The sequence below is a fragment of the Chelon labrosus genome, assembly GCF_963514085.1.
Source record: "Chelon labrosus genome assembly, chromosome: 3".
NCBI lineage: Eukaryota > Metazoa > Chordata > Actinopteri > Mugiliformes > Mugilidae > Chelon > Chelon labrosus.
Window position 1 is genome coordinate 11,564,461 of NC_140339.1, and position 26,506 is coordinate 11,590,966.

Sequence of the window (26,506 nt, forward strand, 5' to 3'; positions counted from 1 at the left end):
CATTCCTTTCTTTTCCCCTATTCCTTTTTCTTTTCATTTTGAATTCAGTGCCATACTTATCTAGTTTAAAGAGTCATCAACAAGACATGTAACAATTCAATGTCATTGAAAACTTGGCACATCGCCACTGCTGTAGGATTTTTTTTAAAGTTTGTCAGCCCTCTCGGGGGGGCCCCCACTGGCTACGGGCCCCAAGCAGTTGCCTGCCTTGCCTGCTGACGAGCTGCGCCTCTGGGCACACCGAGCCGATGCTTGGCTGTTGGCCAGTGTCGTCGTGTAGGGGTGTCTCGCCCGTTGCCATTAGACCGACCCCTGTTGGTGGCTTATCGGCATGTTGAAAGGGAATGTCGGTGAAAGAGATCGCTGTGATTGGCTGTGTAGCTTAGAGAACAAGTGTAAGAGAAGAGAAACTGACCCTTTATTAATGTTCTCAACTAAATAAAAAGCATACTGCCACACAGAATATTCATGCATTTTGTAGATTTACAAGTTCGGTAGGAAAAATAAACAATCCCGTCTAGGAGCCTTTTCGTGCCAATTAGCATTTTCTTTTCTTTTAATTAGTTAGACTAATGAACGAGTTTTGGTTGTAGTAACTTGAGAGTGCAAAAGGCTATCTTCGCTTTGCCTCTTCCTATTTTATTTTTAAAATTCTCAATGCACCGCATTCATTAAAAATGTTGGGCCATCACTATTCTGTGGTAATTTGATTTAATTAAGATTTTGTGTAAAGCGAACACTTCAGTTTTATGAATCATTACATTACAAATGACTGGAGTGGAAAAGGATTAGCTGATTAACTGATTTGTTAATCAACAGAAAACCAGGTCATTGTTCTAAACCATCTCCTCAAATGTGACAATTTGCGACTCTTCCTAATTTTACATGATACTGAACTTCTTTGGGTCCTGGACTTTTGGTCAAAATAAATAAATAAATAAATAAATAAATAAATAAATGGAGGGCACAAAGCTTTGTCTTGCTATTTCTGAGAGTTTCAATTAAGAGGTAAGAGATACAGACGAGCGCTGGCTGCTGTGTAATGAGCGTGGATCACTGAGGGGCCTGTGTGACAGGTGACGGCGCTGGTTAGATGGGACCGGATGTGGACGGTCAGGTCAGCTCTGTCTTACCGTGGCCTGCTGCTTCTCTGCTCTCTCATTTGCCTCATCCAGCTGCTTCTGCAAGGCTGCCTGGAGGGACTTCATCTCCTCTCTGTCAAGTGAGAGGGAAGTGAGAAACACTCTGTTAGCACATCCTCCTCACACTCTCAGAGGCCTCCACAGCTCCGCCGCCATAAAATGGCTTTCTTAAATATACTACTGTTGAGAGCCGTTCTGCAGAGAAATGGATTTGTGAAAAAAACTATTTTCACTCCGTTGTTGTGTTTTTTCCCCAAGCAGAATTTAAGACAATAGTTTTTTTACACCTGCAGTCATCTCATCTGTTGGATTAAATCAAGCAGTTAACGTAAACTGACAAATGTTCAAAACTAAATTGATTTAATCACAAGGAGCTTTGCACAAGATGAACTTGCAATCAAACAGCCTGTAAACAACACGGTGAATAACTGCTATGACTTCCAGTTTCACAAATTCTCTCTCACATTTCATTAGCACGCAATCTCTTTGACACCAAAACTTGATTTTATTTACTCCTAGGAAGGATTACACAATGCTAGTTTATTTTTTTACACTTTCACATTCGACTGGTTTTGGACATTTTTCCTCTTTCCATTTTCCTTTTCTCTCAAGCTTAAGAGAACTATTTCACATTTACTCATCTTTTATATTACCCTCTTGGGATTTAAAATGTCTAGATGCGTTTTTTTCTCCCTGCTATTTGCAACAAAATCCGCAATTTAGCAAACAAGCGGACAATGGTGAATGGAAGAGGATACTAGCTTGAATAGGAAGATTTGTGAAGTGCAAAGCACCGCTTATGTCGTATTATGTAGTATTTGGAACGCTCCACATTGATTTTATGCATGCTGTGTGAAGACTGGTGCTGCATTCATTTAAGTGTTTAACATAAAATTTAAATGTTATGCATTAGAATGCAATGGATATTTCTGTACCGCTTGATGCTCCTGTGCACAGATAACAGCAGTGCACAATGAATTATGGATCAAGTAGGCAAGTGATGTGGGTCAGTGGTTTAAAAAACGCTGGTAGAAATTATAATCACAAGGCATCCCAGTTAAATTAGAAGGAGCAGTCTGTATACTGTTTCACAAACATGGCTGCAAATTTAAAAGTAGATGATGCAGCTCCTAGTCAGCCAGTGCTGCAGTTGAGTGGCAGTATCTTTCAAAGCAGCACAGCAACTCTGTGTGGAACGGATCTCGCAGTTCACTACTCTTATATTTTATATGCCACTGGTCTTGTCTCTTGGCATAAGTTCAGCCTAGCAAACTTTTTTTCTTCACGGCGACCAGCCAACCACCGCTGCTTTGGCATTTCATTTATAATCCCATCTCCTGTATCCAAGACTTGGGAACAGTTTGTGCAAATAAGATCAAAACTGCCCAAACTGACAGAAACTTGCACCGTGAATGTGAGATTGACATGCCTTGAAGGCCCAGAGTAGTGAGCATAAGACAAGTGAGTGCTAACAGGTCAGCCATATGTTAAGTCGCATCTGAATTCGCTGTTGCTACTCCAAACCCTTAAAATCCTACATTTTTACTGTCTGCTCCTGCTCTGTCTGCAAACATTTTTGTTGCAAGGCAGTTTGTAGCAAAAATTATTTTCAGAAAGCAATCAAATCTCTGTTAAGAGTTGTCAAAAATAAATTACTTGCAATGAATCACCTGTCTGCATCCGCCGTGATGGAGTCAGCTCGTAATCACTCTTGGCAGACATAGAACTCCAAAGGTGGATTAATAACACTTGGAAAAAAAATTGTAGCTCACAAATGCTAGGTAGGCAACAACGAGCCAAGCTGCTGCTGCTTTATGGTTTTTAACTTGATGACATGTGAGAGCTGCCATGGGCTGGTGATAGGCTATTGATTGGCTATCAAGACACTGCACACAGGAGGCCGGACTTCAATCAGGCTGACATTTCAGAGAGCATGGAGGCCACAAATGACTCCTAATCATTAACAGTCTCATTACACACAACATTAATCAGACAGTCCTAACTGGTGAAGCACTTTAGGTAAATACGTTTTCAGCTCACGTTGGAAAAAAATAAAAATAAAAAAATGAAGCACTAAACAACAGATGTTTAATGTACATTGGCCATCACTGCAGAACATGAAGCATCGATAACAGAGAATAAAGATTTAAGATTCAAAGATTTTTATTGTCAGTTCTCTATATATTCAGGAAATCAACCCATGCACAACAGTACATAAGTCTCTATTTAAAGGCGGCACAAGCTTATTTACTCAGTTTCCTGTTTGTTAGTTGATATGATCTTCTGCTGTGGGATTTAGCTTGCATTGAACACTCAAGATGCAAACTCTTGAGATCAAATCTGAGCCGACCACTCCAACGAAGGTCTAACAAAGCAGACTAGCTGAATGTCTTTTACCCTTTTTTGTTCATTTGATAGCTGCTTATTTCGTAATGAATATTTAATGTCAATAAAAGATCTCCTGGTGCTGAAAGATTCTTTATTCCCTTTTCATTAGTTTTTAATTCATAATGTCAGTGGGACATATTTTATCTGTCATATTGGTATGGCAGACAGCTCAGAGGGCAGCAATAATCAGCGGCTGTGTTGCCATGGTAAGAAGTAAAGGAAATTAATTTGCACATTTAAAACTCTTCAATTAAATCTGTGGAAAAAAACAACGCACTACCAATAGCATGACCCCAATTTATCGTAAATTAACCTCAAACCCAAAAGTTAATTGGTTGAGGCTGCAGATTGATAAGATTAACTTTAAATGATTAAGCCGTCGGATGTTGGATGAAATGCCAACATCTGCCCTCAAGCTATAACTTATCTTGGAGACTCTGTCTGGAAACTCCACAGAGAATTCCACCATATAATAGTGACGGTTATACGTCGCGAACCCACATCACGGTGACAATTGGGAGCAGCACAGCATTGTTGATAAGTCATGTGTAAGTCATGCTTGATGTCCTACTTTACCTCTGTTTGTGGCTGAGCTCCAAAATCCTCTGCACGTCCTTCTTGGGTACTGAGTCATCGCTTTTCAGTGACTAAAAGAGAACAGAGGAGTTTTGTTTTGGTTTTTTTCAGGAAAGACACAGTTTTGCAAAGTACATGACAAACAAAATAAGAATGACTTCAAAGCATCCGCGGCGGAGAGGGCAAACACATACCCTGCATGCGCACTCCTTGAACTGTATAGTAAATGTTTAAGAACGTATCCAGGTTTTCAAAGTCCCTTCAAGCAAAGGTGTTAGATATAGAAGATTGTAACACAATGTAAAAAGCACAGGATTCCTAAGATAAGCGAGTATTATGAAATAATGCACCCAAAACCATAGCTTTCAACTGTCTGCTGATCAGTGTCGTAATGAGCAGATTGGGTTCTGCTGCTGTCTAAGCACCTGCCTGATGGGAAATTATTTCCCTACCAGCCCACTGAGAGGCCTTTATTTGTCTGGAGCTGAACAGGAGTTTTCACACTTGTAAGAAAAGGCAGAGTCAGCTGGAGAGATTGTCTTGATGAATTGTGTTTGAAGATGATATCTGTGCCAATTAACACCATATTTCTATAATGGTTGAAACAATCTCCACCCCAGCCCCTGTCTTCACTTCATGTAAATCTATGCTGAAAATAAATATAATAAAAATAAATAAATCTGACAGCAGCTGCAGTGATATGATAATGTACAGTATGTTCCTCAAGATAATAAGCTAATGCTTTGTTTAAACTGACCAGTTACATCACTGATTCTTTCTCTGTCATGAGTCAAAGGGACGTATTTCTACCTCCCCCTCCGCAGCCTAGTTCCCAGAAATGAGCGATAAAACCTCAGACTAAACAATTTTTACAACCTTTTACTACAGCAGGTTTACTGCTAAGATTAATCTGTCTGTATTTTGCATCATATCAGACTTTTAAATCTGACATTTGTGGTGACAGTCTCGCTTTTATGAACTGGTAGGGAGGTATTTTACATGATTTATGCAAAAAAGGTATGCCAGTGTTGAAACAAAGAGTATTACGGAGCCTGGTGGTTATGGATGTAACTGTGGTTCTGTGAATTCACCATCTTCATCTCCATTGGTCAGGAAGAATGCATCTGAATGTAGGAAGCATTTGTGATGCTCCAAATAAAAAAGAGAGAGCGTTCAAAGGAGGGATTACAGTCTAAAGAAAGGGCGATTGACTGCACTGTAATAAGGCACTGAGGAGCTGTAGACATATGTCTTATGCGCGCTTGTTACACGGTCTTTGTTTAATTATTCTCAATGGCTTTTTTTGTTTTTCTGTTTGTAATATTGAGACATCCGGGAGCTGTAGGACAGTTTGAACATGGACTGAAGGGAGATCTGTATGACAAACGTTTCAATCACAGATTAAAGATATGTGAGATTTGTGTGTAAGTTGATTTTCTGTTCTGTTATAAAGCAACTGATGTAAATTCACACCAATGTTGACATTTATTTAGCTAAATAAACCCTTAATTTAAAAAAGGGAATAAGTAGTATATGAAAATCTACTCTACACAATCGCTGACAACCTTGTGGCACCTACAGAGTTGGCCTACAGACCCCTATATGGTCATGACATTGAATTTAAACCATGAAACAGCTACTTTAAGCCCACAGTTAACTGCTTCACAACATCCCGGGAGCTGCTGCCAAGAATAAATTCCCCATCACACAAAGTTTAATTATTAGGGTTGCTGACCTCCACCTAGAGGGCAACTCGTTAAAATTATAAACACTTGCACGATTGTATCTTCCAGAAACGCTGAACACCTCTAGCTTTTGATGTGGGGTTCTCTTTTTAAAAGTCAATGATGTTTATGCGGATGATGTTTCCCCCCCTGAAGAATAGATCTGTTCCACAGCACGCTATTTCAAATCTAACCCAACCTCTGGCCTGCCCAGCACGCTGGAGCAGGGCCCAGGGCGAAGAAAGATGCCAACCTAGCTAGCCTGGAGTGACTAGACATCAAAGCCTGCCCCGAGGATGATGGTATCCAGACTACATGAGCTTTTTCCTGCCACATGGGACATCTCTCACAAAACACACACCAACACCGGGGATGTGTGCATATCGTTTGTCTGATTATTGATTTTCTGACAATCCAAGTGGACCACAGATGTTGCCTGGAGCTTGAACACATTACTGCGACGTAAACAGGAAACTATCCCTCAGATTTCAACTTTGGGAGCGCTGCACAGAAACACAGGTCATCTGGCATCCAAGATCTAAAAGTGTATTTCGTAAGTCCATTGTTGCATCCGCTAAAACGACTGAAAATACGAAATGATTAAAATATCTGAATCCATAATTAAGTTCTGTTCGTTTCTTGTCACCGCCAAGAGCTGTAATGAAGTTGACCTAAACCGACTAGTGGGACGTGATGTGCAGTATCCAGCATCGAGATAATTGTGTTTTGTGAAATTCTCACGGCATTATAAAGTCTACAGTATAATAAGGTACATTACTTAACGAAGACCAGTATTTGGCAGGGCCAACGGATAGCTCTCTTAGCGACACAGATAATGATCCTCATTATCATTCACCTAAAGTTTCCTCTGAGCTCAGTTTTATTGCTACTTAATGAAGCCTTGTTTTTAAGCTAAATTTAACTAAAGTGATTGTCTTTAAAACTTTACAGCATGAGTTAGTATGTACAGCAAAACCATCAGAACCCAGCATCAGCATGGGAGTTGCACATTTATTTACATTCTGTTTCAAAGGAGTCACTCTTTAAAAACTATGAACTACTGATATAAAGTTTACTAAGTTTTGTTTATTTTGTTTCCTCAATGGTGATATAACTAAAAAAAAAGACCCCAACAGACAAGAAATCCTAGTTGTCTGACCATTTTAGTATTTGTGAACATGCTGACATTCATTCATTTTCTGTAACCACTTGTCTTCTGGAGGATCACGGGAGGTACACCCTCGACAGGTTGCCAGTCTATCACAGGGCTAACAAAGAGAAACAGACAGCCATTCACACTCACACCTAGGGCCAATTTAGAATCAACAGTTAACTTAACAATCATGTCTTTGGACGGTGGGAGGAAACTGGAGTACCCAGAGAGAACTCACACAGATGCAGAGAGAACATGCCTTCTTGGTTCAGTGCTAACCACGACGCCACTGTGCCGCCCAACATGTTTTGCCATATTATGTAAAACTTGAAGTGATGTACCCGGCATGGTCCTATCCTTCTTTAAGTCAAACAATAACCTATGAGTGTGATGAAAGTTTGCAATGGAAATATTTATTTATCCGTGGCTTATTTATATTTATTTTTTCAAATCATCTGGTTGGATGTACCTGTAAGACCTATTTTAGTGACACCGGTGAGTAGTGTTACCATAAGCGATAGCAAAGAACAACAGTTTCCAACCTTAAACCAATAAGCTGAAAATGTTCCTTTAACCCAGTGGTTCTCAATTATCTTTTGTCATGCCCCCCAGGGGACAGAATCCCCCCCCCCCCCCCCCCCGAATTGAAATACTATTGAGAACCTGATAATATTTATTTATCTGTACAAACTGCTGCATGAGTTGCTGGCACCAGCATTCTGCATACAATAAAATGAGCTGAGATAACATCTGCAACAACTTAAAATGATTTCCAAGGTCAGTTTAACTCAATTTGTAACTTTTAAACAAGACTGCTCAGTCTGTGCGATTTCTCAGAATGATTCACTGGGATATCGTGTGAGTTTTTTTGCACTTTGCGATGTGGTGGGACTTTGTACGAGGCTAACAGTGCTTTTTTAGTTACAGATGCCATGCTCACAAAATGATCGGCCTGCTGGCGACACCCTCCGTCAACTCTGTACACCTGTACACCAGTGTTCCTGTGTACTCCCCCCCCACCTCAAATAGTGGGGCTTTGAGAAGTACTGCTTTAACCAGTACTCACGACTAAAAGCTTCAAGATGAGACGAACGGTTTCCGCCTACTTCTGCAAAAGCTGTGGTTTTCACTCACGATAATAATTGCTTACATGCTCACTAAGTGATATGCGGTTCCATTATTCAGTAGCTGCGTTTCCCGTAACACATTCCATATGTAATAATGGGTGGGCTTGCTGAATTGAAAAAAAAATTTCCACGTTAATATTTAATCATATCTAGTTGGTTTACAGCGGGCTGATTGAAAAGTAAGTGAGAGGAGTCATGTGTTTCCCAGGCTTTAACGTGCTGAAAACGGAGGCCGGAAAATTACCTGCGGACAAGTACTCACAAGCAAATAAGCCTTCTAACGTCGCTGTATTACAAAGAGAAAAACAGTCAAATTCCAACCTGAAGGTTGCCTTTTATGCTGTCCAGTTCCTTTGATGTCTTGGAGAGCTGGTGCAGGATGCTGCTTCGTTCACTGAAGACTTCCTTTAGCTTCTTTTCCAGCCCATCGTAGCTTTGTCTGTTGAGAAGATGAGAGAGAGTGAGATTTCACTAATAAATGTCTACCACTAGCTGAGAAAATTCCCTCTTTATTGGCACCCTTGGGAGAACGAGGTGTTTTAAACTGGATTAAAAGCACCATCGTTAAAGATAAAGGGTAGAGCAATGGGGAGAAAACTAATATCTACTCAGCGCAGTCCCTGGATGGATAAAACAGGAAGAAAAGAAATCTTCTATTGCTTTCAATCAACCAATTTAAGTGAAGGCTCGTTTTACAAAGATAGGTCTTTTGACCAGAGGTATGCCCTTGCATTTTCATTTAAATATTCATGCAGTCCATCCAATTATTAAGGGGAGAAAAAAAAAACTCTACAGGGCACATTTGTCAAATCCTGTTTTTCTCTTTTCACAACCGAACCCCTACTGAATGGCACTGCAGAGGCGTTTCTTGTCATTTATTACTGAGCTTCCAGAGAGGCAAATATTATTTCACAGCGTGTTCGCATGAACTATAGCCATAATAAAGTTTTTCTTTCCTTTTCTAAATGACACATTGTAATCCCCGCTGAGTGCTGCACTGAGGAACTGGATGCAAAGATCAGGCTGGAAATTATTTTTTTTCAAAAAGACCCGGTGAACACAAAGGGAATGAAAGCTGAGGAGCTGGCTTAACAACTTCATTTCCTTTTTGCCCCGTTAATCGACAGGATCAATGAGTTGCGATATTCCACATATTTCTCCTTCACCGCCTGACACCAATCTAATAACATTGAAAATCCATTTTTCATTTCATCCAACATCCTTGTTTACGGACTCAAGGACAGCGGCAACTCTTCTGGGAGGTGTTTAAAATCAAGTATATCTGAATGTGGTTATCCTGCTAATAAAAGAGCCTGGAGACTTTAAGTTTCCCCTGTAGCCCACAAATTTGATTACGTTGATGACCCCTTGAGTTTAATTGTGACGGCTTATGATGGCAGTCACAAAAGAGCCCGTCAAGCCTTCTCCTTTGCACACAGCGGGGAGATGAAAATGAAAAAGAAAAAATAATAAATCGAAGTGATTGTGTACAAGTACCACAATGTAATTTTCCACCTGGACAAGGTGTGTTTATCAGGAGACAAATTGAGGTCGGCGAATAACACGGCCCCGTTCCACTCCGTGATCACCACTGTCCCCATTTTACTTTGGTCATTCCTTTATAACTAGACTAGTTACTGATATAATGTAATAACAAAATTATACCCTGACATGGATGGAAATAAACAAATCAATTTCGCTCAACTCAGAAAACATGGAAATTACAAATAAGGAAAATAAATATATGTTATCGGTGAAGGTTTAAATTATTTTTCTCACTGCACCGATAAAAAAAAAGTTAATTTAGATGGCAATATGTTTCTTTCAAAATCTATTTGCTCTTGTAAATAAGTAGTGTATGGCTGCAATTTTAGGAGATTGAATAGATTAATAGGTAAACGCAGCATGTCACAACACCAACACGTATTAGAGATTGTTTTCCCCTCTCCAAGAAAAATCAAAAGATCTAAATTATTTTCTCTGCTTACTTCCTTACGTAATCAGAAACTCCAAATGACAGCTCCAAGCTACGCAGACGCACCTCATCTGGCTGAATGAGTCCTTGCTACAACCTCTCGCTTGTCTACCTCTTTCTACATGAATCACTGAAATGGAATCTGGTTGACCATTCCCCGTTCGATTAGTCCGAAGAAAAATAGAAACGCTCACGGACGGAGCAGAGAGCTGCCACATTATTCTGAATCCATGGCTTCTTTTCAGCCCGGGCCGTCTTCCAAAAACCCCGTGCAGCCCATGTCATAGATCCCAGCAGCAGATCATACACAATAACACATAAATCACGAATAGAAAAGCAACACCTGGGAAATAAATAAATAACACGGCATACTGAATCCCACACATGACTTGCTACCATATGGCATTGGCGGGAAATTTATTACAGGTTCAAGCAACGGGGGAAGATAGGGTGAGAGATTCCTCCCTGTCTGCCATATTATTCATTGCCCATTAGAATAGACCCTTGGGTATCTGTGAAATGAATAAGACCCATAATTTGTGGCCCGTTGACACAGACACATGTATATCACAAGACTCTTAGACAAAGTCTGCTTTTTTTCTTTCAACCCAATCCATTAGACACTGCACATTACAACAAACAAACGGTAACAGCTGCATGATTGTACCATGACCTTCTAAGAGTTCAGTGTTCTAGGAGGCTCCTGCCAAACAAAGACCCCCTTTTCTTCCAAGGAGGTGACGTTAATGACAGTAATGACGACCAGAATGCCTCACAAAAAAAGGCTTATGATCAGAAACGGCGCCACCCGACACATGGCAATAAAGCAGGGGAGGAGGAGATAATGAAATCTTTCTGTTCAGACATCTGCAGATTGAAATCCATCCCTGGCTGTCTCCAACAAAAAAACACCCAACACTGAGGGGGCGGAGGCGTCGTTTACGGGGATCCCATCATTGAGGACAAATATTTCTTTACCCTTGGAGACACGGTAGGTCTCCGAGTTATACGAGGCTGACCCTGCAGCGGGAACTGTTGAGGCTAAAGGAAATGCAGCTGAACGCAACAGTCAACACCCAAGCAATGGCTCAATAAAGGAAGCCAAGGTTGCGGAGCTGAAGAAGCGCACGGCCCATTGTTGACAAGAGCTGGCCTGTAAACACGTTTCACGGTTGATACAGTATACTTATGTGGACACATTTACCTCTGCTCTCATGTTATATACTTCGCGCCGCAGTCTGCTACGCCACTTGCATTCATGAAGTGGATATTCTGTTGAGTTTCACATCAACTACTTAAAAGTATATAACTGCATCTTTCTTTTTTCTTCTTTCTTATGGCATGACTCAGTGATAACCAGCGCTTTCATCACATTAACTACAACACAACAGTGAGCTACATTTGAACATTTTGAACACACTCACGGGAGAAAAGGAAAATGTTGATTATGATGGACAATGATGCACATCAAGGTCTTGGAGACAAAGGGAACGGTCTGTTCTTATGGGCGTCGTGTTTGATGGGAAGAAATGTGGGACTTCTGCTGTGTTGCCCCCACCGAGAGTGATCTGAGGATGAGCTAACCGTGAACCAGTTGCGGGATGTGTTTGAATGAGAAGTCTAATTCGTGAAGGCTCAAAGTAGCAACTTACGGGACTTAAAGGATCTGCTGCGAACGTCTTAGTGCACGATACAGCAGGACAACTTTGGAGCCCTTCAAATCCATGGATCTGTTCTGTTTGTTTTGGCAGCATGTAGATGACCAACCATTCAATTAGGCAGGAGAGGTCGTTATTTTGCTCATCAGTGTATATTCCCTGTAATAAATTAATTCTGAATTGTGTCTGGTTATACAACAAGCTCAGAGTCAGTCAAATGAAGCAAACCCTTCTTTCCAAAGGTAAAGAAGGGGAATATTCTGCAATGGCCGAGTCAGTCTCCTCAAACACTTGCTGAAGATCAAACTAAAAGCTGAAAGACCCAGGAACAAACAACAACTAAGGATAGCTGCACGAAATGCCTGGCAAAAGCAACCGAATTCTTTGGTGACGTCCGAGGTCATACCCGACGGATGATTCTCGGCGTTGTAATAAAAGTGAACATTTTATTTGAGATGAGATTTTGTCCAGTTACAGATGAGCCCTGGGAAAATAGGGAACGGTGTATTAAAAGTTAAATTGTACAAATTGGAAACACTCTACATTTTTAGCTTTTATATAATATACTTTTACACCTCTCCATCTTGCAGTACAAAGAAAAGCGTAATGTTGCATTTGTAAGATGTACACTACATAGCGTTGGTACACAGCTAAGAGATTTGTGTCAGTGTCCAAACATATATGGACCTGCGACTAACTGTATAAAACCAGACGAAAAGTGACAGCAAAGAGTTTTACGAAAATGTGAAAAGACGTTAACATAATGTTTAGCCTCTTCCTGGTGTCCATGGTGCACAGACTTGAGGTAATATCTCCGTGCAAACAGCTCATCTCGGCACTCAAGGACGAATCGTCTGCCGTGCCCTGTTGTAAACAGGTTGAGCTGCTATACCCGCGTATGTTTTCATCTTTATTATTTATTTTCTCCATCTCTCTCATGCTCTTTATACGCTGCTTGGGAGCAGATGAAACTGGGAGTCATAGCGCTGTCCGCGCAGAAAAAAAAAAAAAAAAAACGGTTTGATAATAATCACAAAAACTGGCTCCACATTTGTAAAGACCAGAAAACCTTAACGCAGTCACATTGAGTATGTTATCCACCATCTGCTTACCAATTAGCTTCAGTGGAAAAAAAATAATAACAGAGGAGCTCCGTGTGTTATCAGGTTGAGTAACCTGATGTCTGCCGCCCTCCCCAACGTGAACTCTGCTATTTTTGGAAAAATTGCAGGAGACAGTCAGTGGTTCAGACAAGGACAAATTAAAGGATTCCCTTGGGCTTAGTGCCTCTGGAGGCTCATTCGGTAGCAGAGCTGTTATTTTAATACCCACCCACAGCCAGATCTGAGGTACATCAATCACTCATTTCACATACACATAATTCAGTGGCCGTAATAAATACACAGCCTGTCATTTTTACATCATGGATGATTTCTTGGAGACAAAATGAGTCACTTTCCAACCTGAGGAAAACGCTGTCTCGCTTGTGTCTCTGTCGTCTTTATTATTGATAGATCAAAACTATTCAACCGAACAGCCTAAAGTGGCCATATCACTATTTTTGCAAGTAAGGCTTGTACTGTAGCTATTTCGTCCTTACCTAACATGCTTAATCTCTTATTTAGCACTGCTTGACACGGTCCGTTCAGGTCAAGTGAGTCTCTTAAACTCTTTTTCCCTTTGAGGTTTCCTCTCATAGTGCCTTTAGGAAGCCTTGGGGCCTGTTTCTACCCAAGTGTTATGTGCTGTCCCGTGAATCCTGTTTGTCAGTGTATGTGGGCATTAAAATACAGCACACACCCATCAGTTATGATGGCAAACCTACTATAAGGATAAGCCTAATTTATCAGCAGTCCAAATCATATACTGTTGTTTACATGAATACAATCAACTCCACCGGTGGACACTACACAATTTCAGGGGGCTGATGATGTCGTCCACACAAATGTGTCGATACGCGTTGTAATGTTTACTAAAAAAGCCCTTACCCAAGCCTAAGAAGTGAGGAAATTCATGAAATGGAGAACTATATGCTTATGATTGTTACTTTTATCCGGCACAGGGTAGCCATACGAGCAGTAACTCAAAACAACCAGAACCCCTAAAGAAGAAGACGAAGTGGTTGCACACTTACTCAAATTGAAACGACTCCCAACTGTAGCTGAGCTGCTGAATATTATATAATTGGACTATTATAGTGAATTTAGTCTGATTGTTGGTTGATGGTCAGAGCTTGGGAGTTATTGCTGCGCTCTTATCAGTTGTGTTTGAGAAAAGAAGAGAGTCAAGCAGATGCTAATAGCAATGCATGACAGCACAGCCTTCCAGTACGTTCACAAGTTGTAAGCAGATTGTTTCTGCACATATAGACCTATAAAACTAAGTAATGTAAATTTCAATCAACATTACACTCTAAGTGGGTGGCAGTGGTTAGCATCACAGCAAGAGAGTTGCAAATCCTAAACTGCTGCCTGGCTCAGGTGTTTTTATGAGTTTACATGTTTGTGTTTACTCTCAAATAGACATGCACGTCAGGGTAACGTGAGTGTGAATGGTGACCCTCTACTGCAGGGGTGTCAAACTCATTTTAGTTCAAGGGGGCCGGACCAGTAACATTACAGCATAATAACCTATAAACACAGACAACTGCAAATCTTTCCCTTTGTTTTCGTGCAAAGAATTACAAGTAAATTATGAAAACATTTAATTAACTGTCTTTTTTCAAAACATTTGATGAACAACTTTGGCACATTGCCACCATCTACAGTTACTTTTATTGGAAATTTGCAGTTAATGTCTTCAATATAATTTTGGCACTTCGCAAATTCATCCCGCAGGACAGATAGACCCTCTGCTGGGACAGTTTTGGCCCCTGGGCTGCATGTTTGACACCGCTGCTCTACTGGATAATACAGATGCATTTCCAATTACAGTCAGCACAAGTCATTTGAAGTTAAATTATTCTCAACATTATGCACGCTAATTAATCACAGGATATGATAAAAACTTCTTTCGTAATTACACTAAGTGAATAGCATCATTTTGTAAAACTTTAAGTTTGAAATGGGCTTTTCAGTCATAGATATTTGAATAAAATCTATTAGGAAAAGTTCAGTTATATATTTTTTTCAGAATAAGGCCAATTGAAAAAATTAATCGTTTGTTGCAGCCCTACATAACTTCTGATATTAAAGCATTAATAAAAGCATGCAGTGCCATTCTTCCCTTTTAGTTGAGTTTAGTTTAAAAAGTGAAAAGCAGAAGATTAGGGCAGCTCAATTTGAACCCAGGAGATATCGTTACTGCATGTCTAAAAACTGTCACATCCCGATGGCCTTATTACATAAACATCTGATGAAAGAGGATATTAAGTCAGTATTCAGCAGTGACCATTGCTTCCAAGTCCTGGACTAGAAAATGAAAATACATTCCAAACAGAGAGTGCAGTGCCAGTGTTACGCTAATAAACCATGCCACGTCCCTGATCGTAGGATCGAAGTTAAACATTTAATATTTTACAAGGCAGCCGCCACAGAAACCAACAGCTACTGAGCATAAAAGGAGTTTATTTGCCGTCATGCAGATTATGGGCAGACAGCAGTTTATGTGGTACTCCCAATTTCAGGCTGGATTAATTATGCCATTAGGAGAGGGTAAATAAATAGTTTTAATAAGGGGGACTGCCCGAGGCCTGTCAGCAAATTAATATATTCCTCTAGCAGAGCATGACCACCATCCAACATCTGCAACAAAAAGTCAGTCATGTTTACCAACTGCTGTATAAACAGCGCAGACAGCATGGGATATTAATTGCGTGCATGTCAGGGGACGCCTGACACTAAATCTTCTTTAATTGTTTAGTGAGGGGATATGATGAAACAAGTGGTGGTGGGGATGCCAGTTTTGCTTTATCAATAAAGCTCAGAGCAGAGACCATGAGCCCCTTACCATTTCAGGACATCTAATCAGCATGATCTATGTGACCACTTGACATAAACCCATGTATTTTATGATTTTAAAGCAGCTCTATAAATACAGTAAAACTATCAAAATACTTAATCGAAACCCATATGAAGAAATTCACAGCCCGACCTCTACTATAGCGGACTGATCAGTCAGTCCATCGCTATGCCAGCGAGCTATCAGACAAATAAAATACTGCATAAGTTAAATTAATAAACCAGTAAACATACTGTGTTTTAATGTTGCATGTTGGGATTCTGTGACTACATGTACGGGGACACTAGTATCCCACTACATGTCAGAAGAAAAATGGTTCATTTTAACAACCTATATTAGACACAGCCTGGTCTGATTTTCAATCAGATTGATAGGCATGGTGTAAACTTTTGATAATAATATTCCAATAACCATATCAAGGCTTTGATCATTTGTCTCTTGGTTGGAATATGTAAATATTTCTCTCCAAATTTGACCCTCATGGGGTAGAAATATATTTATGGCAGATTGGATGTGGAACAGCTCCTCAAAAGTGAAGCCAAAGCAAGTAGAGCTCCCCCTGGTGTCTGGCTGCAGTATAGGTCATAAGCTCCACCCCCTCCATGTTAGTGGATGGGACTTGGGCCAAACTAAGACACTAAAATACACATCAAATATATATATATATTTATTATTTCCCAAGGATGGCTTCAGTCAATTTAGGTTTAGTTTAGGTAGTTAATATAATGCTGATGCATACTCAGGTGTCCTGAAACTTTGAGAAGTTTCGTTTTAGTTATTTAACACTATAGAAACAGGATGTTACATCATGATTGACTGACTGCAAGTTGCCATGCCAACCGCTCCGTGAAGCGGTCCGTAGGACCATGGGAGTTGGATGAAGTACATAAATAAATAAGTACAGTGTATAATCCAACATTTCCTTGTAACTGGTGGAGGTAGAGCAGGAGGTAGAGAGAGTCTGGCGGCAGCAGTGTGGGTGGGTCATCGATAACGCAGCTCCGTGTGGCGCCACTCTCGGACCGTACTGCGCAGACTTTGGCTCCAAAGTCCCAGGGTGGTGCCACCCGTGTCCCAGGGAAAATAGCGTCAATTTGACCAATGCAAGGAAGTGGGGACGCATTGTCCATATTTATATACAGTCTATGATTTAAACTAGTGTATCTTTTCAGATCATTTTATTCCTCCATGTAAACAGTTAAGTTGGCATTTCCACTCCCTTTACATTTGTTTTCTTCTCCTATACTCTCCCACATACTGTATTTTAATGCAGTCAAATTCCCAATCAAACTGTTCTCATTCACATAGTATATTTCAGTTTTTGTTGCCTGACAACAGATCGAGTATGAAATAGTGACTGAAATGTAGCCCATTTGGACTACATGTTAAGCAACAGTCTCTTCCAAACCATTACCAAGCTGCTGCTCTGATATGCAACAATCTGCACCATCGACTTAAAAATACACATATGGATAAAGTTAAAAGTTCGTTGTGGTGCAGTGATTTCTGCTATATCCATTCATCCATTATCTACTGCTACTTATCCTGCAGCGGGAGACATGTAGCTGGAGCCTATTCCAGCTGGCATCAGGCAAGAGGCGGGGTACACCCCAGAAGGGTCGCCAGTTTATCACGGGGCTAACAACAGAGAAGGACAATCAACCACTCACACGCGGCCAATTTAGAGTCTCCACTTAACTTCAGTCAGGTGACTATGACACGAAGCCGGAGCAGCACCTGGTGAAAACCCACACAGGCACAGATAGGACAGCCAGCTGGCAGGTTTGAACCCAAAATCATTCTTGCTGCGAGGCGAGAGCATATTTACATGTGAAACGATGACTCAGAAAAAAAGGAGGAACTTCTCTAATTCACGGCTACGTCAGCTGCCATATGGTCTATGAAATATGCTGCTCCTGTCTGTCAGTTACTGAGCTCAGCAGAGAGACAGAGTCTTCCTCGGGAAAGAGGTGAGAGCTGCAGACACTGGTGCTATTTTGAGCTGAAATGTGAAATATACATTCTGGGAAGATGTTTATTTATTTATTTATTTATTTTACTGTAGCTAGACAAAACTAAGGACGGGGACTTTTGATTCTGATTGTAATATGTAGTTAAAGGGGAACTACTGTTTTTTACAACCTGGACCTTATTTCTGGCATAAAATACGATTGTTTACTCACCCATATAACTTTTGTGTCATTTGCACTCGTTCAGGAGATAATTAGATCAGCGCATATCCATATAGTGAGAGCGACTGGGGCACCGAGACGCAGCCTCTAAATAACGCATTATCTGCCCCGAAACTCGTTCATTTCACCAATATTTTGTTATGATACACTAGTACTGTGTACTAGTGCTATTCCCCGTTGAGTCCGGAGTTATGCCTGTGACGGTCGGCTACTGCTAGTTTTTGGCATGGCTGAATATTTTTCCGATTCGGAGGTTGTGAACGAACCATAGTAGCAAATTACAGGTAAAGACGTCATCCGGGGTCTGTAGGTCAATCTACAGACCCCGAATGATGATAACGGGTAACTCCGGACTCAACGGGGAATAGGCGAAATGAACGAGTTTCACGGCAGATTATTTAGAGGCTGCGTCTCGATACTCCCGCCATATGGATATATGATCTAATTATCTCCCGAATGAGTGCAAATGACACAAATGTCATATGAGAAAGTAAACAAAACAGTATTCCCCTTTAATGTCCTTCAGTTTTCTTGTACAGGAGTCTGTTTAGTAAAGGCCACACGAAAGATACAGTTTATTTGCTTCTTCTATTTGACAGCAAATTTTCAGCATAGTAAAAATACTTAATAGAAGAATGGTTTACATCTCGATTAAACCGAGAAGCGAATCATTCATTCATTCATCTTCTGTAACCGCTTGTTCCTGTTAAGGGTCGCGGGGTCTGCTGGAGCCTATTCTAGCTGTCATCGGTCGAGAGGCCAGTCTATTGCAGGGCTAACACAGAGAGACATGTCTTTGGACGGTGGGAGGAAGCCGGAGTACCCGGAGAGAACACAGGGAGAACAACACATGGATTCGAACCCGGAACCATCTCGCTGTGAGACATCAGTGCTAACCACTTCGGCACTGTGCCACCCGAGAAGCGAATCAATTCGAGTTATCTGAATTGCTGAAATTGAAATGTCAATCACACAGCTCAAGAACAGCGATTCAAGACCAAGTGGCATCCGATAATGCGTGGATGCCTATGTCACACAATAATTAAAAGCACAGCAACTTGCATTTAAGAACTTAATCATTTAGACAGGCGAAATGTAAATAGCACAAACCAATTTTACACATGACTAATAAAGACATACGGATACTTCGTATTTCTCTCTTTTCCTTGATGATTATAGGATGCCGACTGAGAACATCAAAAAATTAATAAATAAATAAATACATTTTCTGCTTTCTGTTTGTGTTTGGAGTTTTCTGTGTGTGGAGCCAATATGAAACTACAGCGGCGGAAAATTGTGATATGAAAAGGATATAAGATCCCTCCATTTTCGCATCCTTGAAAACGGAGTCCTTCTAATTTGCTCATTACTTAAGTTATGTAATTTTCCACCGAGGGAGGTTTAAAGCATTGAAATAGAAATACTTAGCATATTAGATGAATAATTCAATGATTACTCGCGGGCATTTTCATGCGTAAGTAGACACCAATTACTTTCCCTTGACATTTAACACTATCACCTTCTACGTGAACAATACTAGATAGGGTGTTTAGTTGTAATGGAGGGTACAACTGTCAAAAAACAACACACAAATGGGACACAGAGACATACGACTGAAATATGATGAATGTTCTTGATTAGAAAACCACCAAGTTTCAATTTGATTTTTTAAAGAAAAAAAAGACAAAACTTTTGGCTAGTTTTACCTTCAGACGTACGTAAAGGAAAGAAAAAAAAAAAGAAAAAGAAATTCCTGAGTGTATTTCCCTATTTTCTGCCTGGGTTGAGCTCATCAGACAATCCACTCTGCTCTCACCATTGTCATGTACAATCCAAATCATTTCCACTGTGACATGACGCCCCCTAAATCAAACTAGGTACACGCTCGGTGCAGTTGCATTTGATTTTAAATTAACCAGGTCAAAGCCAAAGCCGTATTTCTAGCTCATTACATATTCATACTGTGTTTGTCTACTATACATTAGATGCCAATGTTCTCTTTCTGCATCTTCCTCAGCTTGACGTATGATACTGATGTAACTCAATATGTCTTTCCTATGGCAGAATCTCTCATCTAGGGACCTATATCACACAAATTGCAGATTTAAAAGCATCCCAGGAACCTCTTACGGTTGCCAGCTTCAATTAAATCTGGGATTTGAGTGTATCTAATGCAATTCCGCCCATCCCTATTTTTCAAAGCTGTGCAACACTGTGATTCCTGCGTCAGTAATTGTTATGCTATAATCAAACTGGATTGAGCTTGGACTTTTTTGTTTACTCTGAAAGGAATACTCTGTCAGACATCAATGCTCACTGCTAGAGTGAACGCTAAAGCGATCCATTGTGTGTGTGGCAGAGCCTCACCTTTCCCCTCAGAGACATTTTATGACAACATCTAATCCAGCTTTATTTCCAGCGTTATCGGAGTACGCTACAAGAAACAAGTTGTTTTGCACCAGAGGCAACATCCTCAGGACATTTACGCTACAGCTACAAACTGCAGCTGACTGTTCCTGGATTAATTTTTTTTTTTTTTTTGTGAGCTTTAGTGGGAACAACATCACATTGTAACAGGGCCCAACATGAGCAACTGTAAAATATAACGCAAAAACTCACAAACCATGGCCGATCAGCCACAACATTAAAACCACTGACAGGAGAAGTAAATAACATTGACCATCTTGTGACTTTGAATCGTCTGCTCTACTGTCAGGTCCAAAAGTTTCTGCTGGGAAACTTTTGGACCTGACATTTATGTGGATGCTACTTAGACATGTACCACCCACCTAGACCAGACCAAGCACTCCTTGATGGCAGCAGCCATCCCCAGCAGGATGCAGCCTGACACAGGCACACACACAAAAATGGTTTAAAAACAACTGAAAAAACATGAAAAACAGCACAAGATGTTGACCTGGCCTCCAAATTAACTGGATCCCAAACTGATTAAGTATCTGTGGGATGCATTGGAACCAGCCTGATCAACAGAGGCCCCTCCCCTCAATTTATAGGACCCAAAGGCCCCCACTAACAACATTCTGTTGCCAGACACCACAGGACACCCTCAAAAGGTCACTGTCTATTCTCTGCCTGCTTTGGAGGCACAAGGGAGACCTACAAAATATTAAGAAGGTGGTCATAATGTTTTGCCTGATCAGTGTACGTACCAATAATATGCACTGCAGTAGTCATTATAATTGAGGCAAAATGGTTTGTTTTCACCTCTGTAGCCAAACTTTAAACTGGTTTTAAATATGGGCTTGCAGGGGTTTCCCCCCCAAAGAATTTGCTTCGTGGAGGTGTTTAAGTGCTTAATGTGTGAATGCAACCACAGGACGACCCAAAGCACTTATTTAAAATACCCCCCTGTGTGATCAGTCCAGCTCATCAATGTGAACTTAAACTCTTTTCAACAGGGTGCACGATCTTTTGGACGGAACGTGCACCAAGCAGACATCAAACTAATCTACCCACATGTACCTCCAGCATCCCCACCAGACTGCGACTAAATGAGTTGTTTTTGTCCACAAAATGTAGCAACTAGATTAAAAAGTTGGCTGGTTTACTAGATATAAAAGTCAGAAAAATAATTTGCTTGCTCAAAAATATACACAGTGGGAAATCTTAATTTTACGAAGGTGGAATATGAAATATTTATTATGGGGAAAAATAGCACACACTGAAACAACAGCCCCTCTCTCTCTGTCAGTGTTGCTCTCGTTTCCCCTCATCTGACCGATGGCTAAGAAGTTGGGAACTGGCAACAAGCAGGCAGATGCATCTGATTCACATCAAGGGCAATCAGTGAAGCCTCTTCCCAACTTCCAAGTGTCACTCAGGGAAAACACAAGAGGACACGTTAAGCCAGGCGGAGGGGAGGGAAAAAGGGGGAGTGTGAGGTGGAGAATCTGGAATTGGATGACGGATGTGACTTGATTACTGGTTAACTACCCTGCTGGTGCACCACTCCGATGTGGATGAGAAACCTGCTGGCGGCTAGATTATCAATTTGGAGTAGGCAAGGCTCTATTTGAATCTATTGTTTTGCGCTGCAGGCAGACTGACAGCTACTGGGCCGTCTTTGTCTTTGACTGAACTTGTTGGCTCCGCCGTCCTACTTGGCTCGGTGATTTGCCACTTCACCAACTCTTTAATAAAATCTCCTATCAGGCTTTTCATCAGATTTATTAGTTCTGTTGGCGTTGAAGCACCTGCACCTGCTGCAGTGCTCCAGTTCTCCCACAAACGGGAGACATGTAGGACTGAAATGATGCATGACGCGAGACTCAAGTAAGACTTTTCATGCACCCTCGGAGCATGGCTGTGAAGAATCAAATGAAGATAGCAAGAAGATTTTGAGCGGCTCAGCAATAAAAAAAATAAAAGAAGAATTTGGTATAGCTGCTCCAACTAAAACATAATTTTTCCCAATTTGAAAGTCCTAGAAAGGGCATAATGCTGCTAATTTTAAAGTAATATGGAGGAAAATTACATGCCATTTATGAAAAAAAGACAGCTAAGGTGTACATCCACATGTCTAAAATCCAGTTCAATGCATAGCTGTGTGCTGAATTGTTTGCAGAAATTAGCATCCATGACGCTGACACTAATGGGGGGTACTGTACATATTTCATAGTCCGATTTCTGAGACTTGGATAACATGAAAGGCAGTAAATGCAGTTCATTATATGATACATTTGAGACGCAGCTCAAGTCTGGAAAAAAAAAGTCACGTCATCAGGGATATCTCAGTCTGGGATCAGAGACTACATATTTTAAGAGTCCATTTTACAAATTGGGTGTGTGGCAGGGGATTTATCAGATGGGAGAGTCACACAAAATACAAGTTAGATGATGGGAAAGAGTGGAGTCCTATTTTTTTCGGAAATTGACCCAGACTACAGTCAGATCTCTCTGTCAGTGCAGCCTTGGTTTTGATCATTCTGTCTCTTGTGAGTCACTCAAGAAGTGTGCTTGAAGAGATGTTTCTATAGTGTATAGTGTTCTATATCTAGTGTAAATATATGTACCTATAGCTACCTGCTTACTGTCAGAAGACTTCAAATATACAAAAAAAAAAAATACATATCAGTCAGTTGTACCCCACATATCTGGCTTAACGGAGTTGGCTTTGAGCCATGGCTTTAAACACCCACATGCTTACCCCCTTGGATGTATCCTGTGCTTATTATTAATATAGAAAAAATAAAAAAAACAGGCTTATGTTAGAATAAGATGTTTTAACCTCATGCCTTTCCCAGAAGCGTTTCTACCAATGAAACCTGTGCATTTTCATTCCTCCTCTCCTACAAATCTTATTAAATGTGCAGTTTATAAGCTCAGGAAAGCACCACTGTCTCTGGTGGATGTTTGTTTGGGTATTTTGTCTCTGATGTTGCTGCTAGTTTTCCACAAATCATCCTCAGGCAAAGAACCAACCTACACACAAGTTGCAGGACTATGATTCTCTGCACAGTTACAAGCTACAAGCTGCTTTTTGTGTGACCTGGGCTGCAGATTTTAAACATGTCTGGCAGAGGACTCACAGCTTTCTTATGAAGCATTAAATATAATAAATAATTAAACATGTATTAGTATAAAACCCTATTCTTGAGACACCTTTGATTAGATAACACGTTGAACCATTTACTGACAATCAGGCAGCTGATGGGATATACTTTTAAGATAACACTATATGCAGTAATGAGTGGGAACCAATTTATGATATTAACATACCAGATTAGGAATTATACAGACTCTGATTTGCATTCCAGTGCATTTGTTATGTTACTGCTACTACTGCTGCTTCAGTACATAATGAAGGTTTAATGAAGCAATTAAAACAACACGACCACAGCTGCAGAAAGATTGGTACATTGTACACTGTACAAAATGTTAATAGAGGTTGATCAGATATTTGGCATTTGGTAAAACAAGTAAAGGCTTTCTAAGGGTGCCCTCGTAGATGTAGTTTGGTTCGCTTGGTTCAGACCAAAATCATACAACTGAGCATAAAACTCCCGGTCTGGTTAGTGTTCACACTGGGATTTTTTAAACACGGAATACCAAACAAAAGGCTTATAATTAAGGTCACAACCTGTCTTGACATATATAAACATTCAAAACAATGCTGTGCGCAGTTCAAAGTAGGATCTGTGTGGCTATATTTGCCACCTGAGAACATAAAAGGTATAAAATGTTAAGAAAGAGTCAAGACGGCATCAAGGAAATCTTCTGTTGCACACTCAAATAAAGTTATGCGCAGAGACATAGTGGTTCCAATGTAATAGCTCCTAGAAGAAAAAGGTGCGCTTGATTATTCTGTCCTCTAAAATCATAGGATAAAGTACGGCACTTAAACCTTTGGTCTGCTTTCATATTTCAGTTGCAACTCTTGTTCGGATTGCAGTTTTGTTGAAATGAACTGCAACAGCAGAGCAATCGCAGGAGAGCCGGTTTCAATCGCAACACATCTGCAATCCGCTGTAATCCGCAACACAAATATAAATTTAAAGAACTGCTCCCAATGATCATAACATCAATACTGAAAGAGAATAAGCATATGTGTCATATAAGACGCCTCTGGGAGCAGGGCATACACGGAATGCCATAACCAAGTCACTGGCACAGTGTACAGAAACAGTATGGACTGGAAGAGGTCAAAACTGGAGACACCTCCGAAGATAGTGGAGAACGATCGAGCCAAGATCCTGTGGGACTTCCAGGTACCGACTGACAAGTTGGTTATAGCTAAACAACCAGACACTGTAGTGGTGGAGAAACAACATAAGAGGGCCACAGTGATCGAAGTAGGAATCCCAAGTGAGAGCAATATCAGGAAGAAGGAACACGACAAGCTTGAGAAACACCAAGGGCTGAAAGAGGGGAGATATGTATAAATAAAATCTCCAGGCTGTTAACCAGTGGAAACACTGCTAACAAACATTATCATGAAAAATAGTTTATCCAATTTGTGCGACTTTAATTTAATCTAATTTGTGTTGAAGGAACATCATGTTCACAACATAGTCTGCGGTTCCTTTTAAATGTGCATGACTTCAGCTTTAATGCCTGCTGGTGATTAGGTACACACTGTGTTTCTCCTCAACAGGGCTCTTGGGAGTCTGCACTGTATAAAGCGTGCATTACAAAAGGACATCACAACCACGCGGTCTCATTAAAGTGCTGACCGGGACGAGGTTCCGTCTGATGACTGAGATGGCAGATGGCAGCATGCTGATAGAGGCATTCAGGTCAGAGGGACAACCTTGATTTAAGCACGTAAACAACAGCGGCAGATCACCTTCAGCAGTCACAATTTTTCAGGTGCTCGAGCCGTCAGTAGTGCATACATTATTGCGATGCAAAAATCCAAATCTGTTGGCCAAATTACAACAAAAATGACAAGCCAACAGTAGAACACATTATAAGTGTTGATATAATACATGAAGGAGGCAGACATTCTCTCTTTAATCTGCATGGATTTCATATCAAATTTATAATTACACTTATTAGCATATTAAGTACTAAATTCAGCTCTAATCTGCCACCCATTTACATTAGTTTTCGTGAACTATGCCACGTTATGCTGCATTGAAAGGGAAATTATCTCCCATGCCTAAAAATACCATCAATTTGAAAACGGACTGAAATGAGCCGAGGTTAATAGAGGTCTTCGCCCTTAGTTGATAAGACTGAATGTTGGCATCTGTGGCCTTGCTCAAGACTGACAGGAAGTCCATTTAAAAGTGTGTGGTGTCTTTTGAGCCCTCTTCAGATCATTATGCAGTTACCATATTTGATACGCACCGTCATAAGACAGTACGAGCAGTGAGTGCCTGTTCTATCAGCTTCTCGTAGGAGAGCCGAGTGCCAACAGCTGAATTCTGGAACAGGGCTATAAAATTAGGCTTTTCTAAATCGCACCACATGGCTGATCATCCTCTCAACCTCCTCCATCCTTCTCAGCAGTCTAGTTTTAAAACAAAATCATCCCAAGACATCCTTCTGACAGCATATCATAGAGCCACTTATTATTTTTATTCAACTAAATGGACCTAAATGTTCTACCAAAGTAAATACAGCCGATATGGTCATACAAAATTAATTCATAGTAAATAAAAATAACCCTGTGATGTGGCTTTTCTTTGTGTGAATCTCTCCATGATGTTGATTTGGAACCCCTTATTTCTTTGCAGAGGAGATTACCCGACATTTCATGAAATACTGTTGGAAGGAAGCTGTCAGCTGAGGTGCTTTTACTTTGAAAAAGCAATCAAGTGGTAACGCAAGGCACATTTCTCCCTGCCTTTTTATTGGCACAGCCCAGCTCCTATTCAATGTGCTATTTCAGTGAAACTGTCAATCAGACAGTTTGCTGCCCTGCTCACTGATACCTGGCCTTGCAAGCTTTGCTATCTGTTAACATGCCTAATGTGCGAGATTTTCTTTCAGCTTGACCCCGTTTCAAAGCACATTTCTGCATTGAAGAAATTAGGGTTGTAGAGTGCTGGCCCAGGATCTTTTTCATCTGAGTAAGCTGCAATGGATGTTTTCTCACAAAGCTGGTCAGAAGAATAAGCAACTACTTGATGTATTTATTTATTTA

The 26,506-nt window shown here is 40.6% G+C and overlaps 1 protein-coding gene across 3 annotated transcripts in view; it reads right to left on the reverse strand.

The window, feature by feature from the left end:
• Positions 1-26,506, reverse strand: part of luzp2 (leucine zipper protein 2) — a 221,803-nt gene that overhangs the window by 65,348 nt on the left and 129,949 nt on the right. Inside the window, exons 2-4 of one of the 3 annotated variants that reach the window (XM_084575017.1) lie at positions 8,432-8,549; positions 4,107-4,177; positions 1,134-1,215 (exon numbers count right to left, since the gene is read on the reverse strand). In XM_084575017.1, the coding sequence (XP_084431143.1) occupies positions 1,134-1,208 (75 nt within the window). In that variant the 5' untranslated portion in view covers positions 1,209-1,215; positions 4,107-4,177; positions 8,432-8,549. Of the gene's footprint in view, positions 1-1,133; positions 1,668-4,106; positions 4,603-8,431; positions 8,550-26,506 lie in introns of those variants that run through there. The other 2 variants (XM_084575018.1, XM_084575019.1) reach the window with 2 other exon arrangements.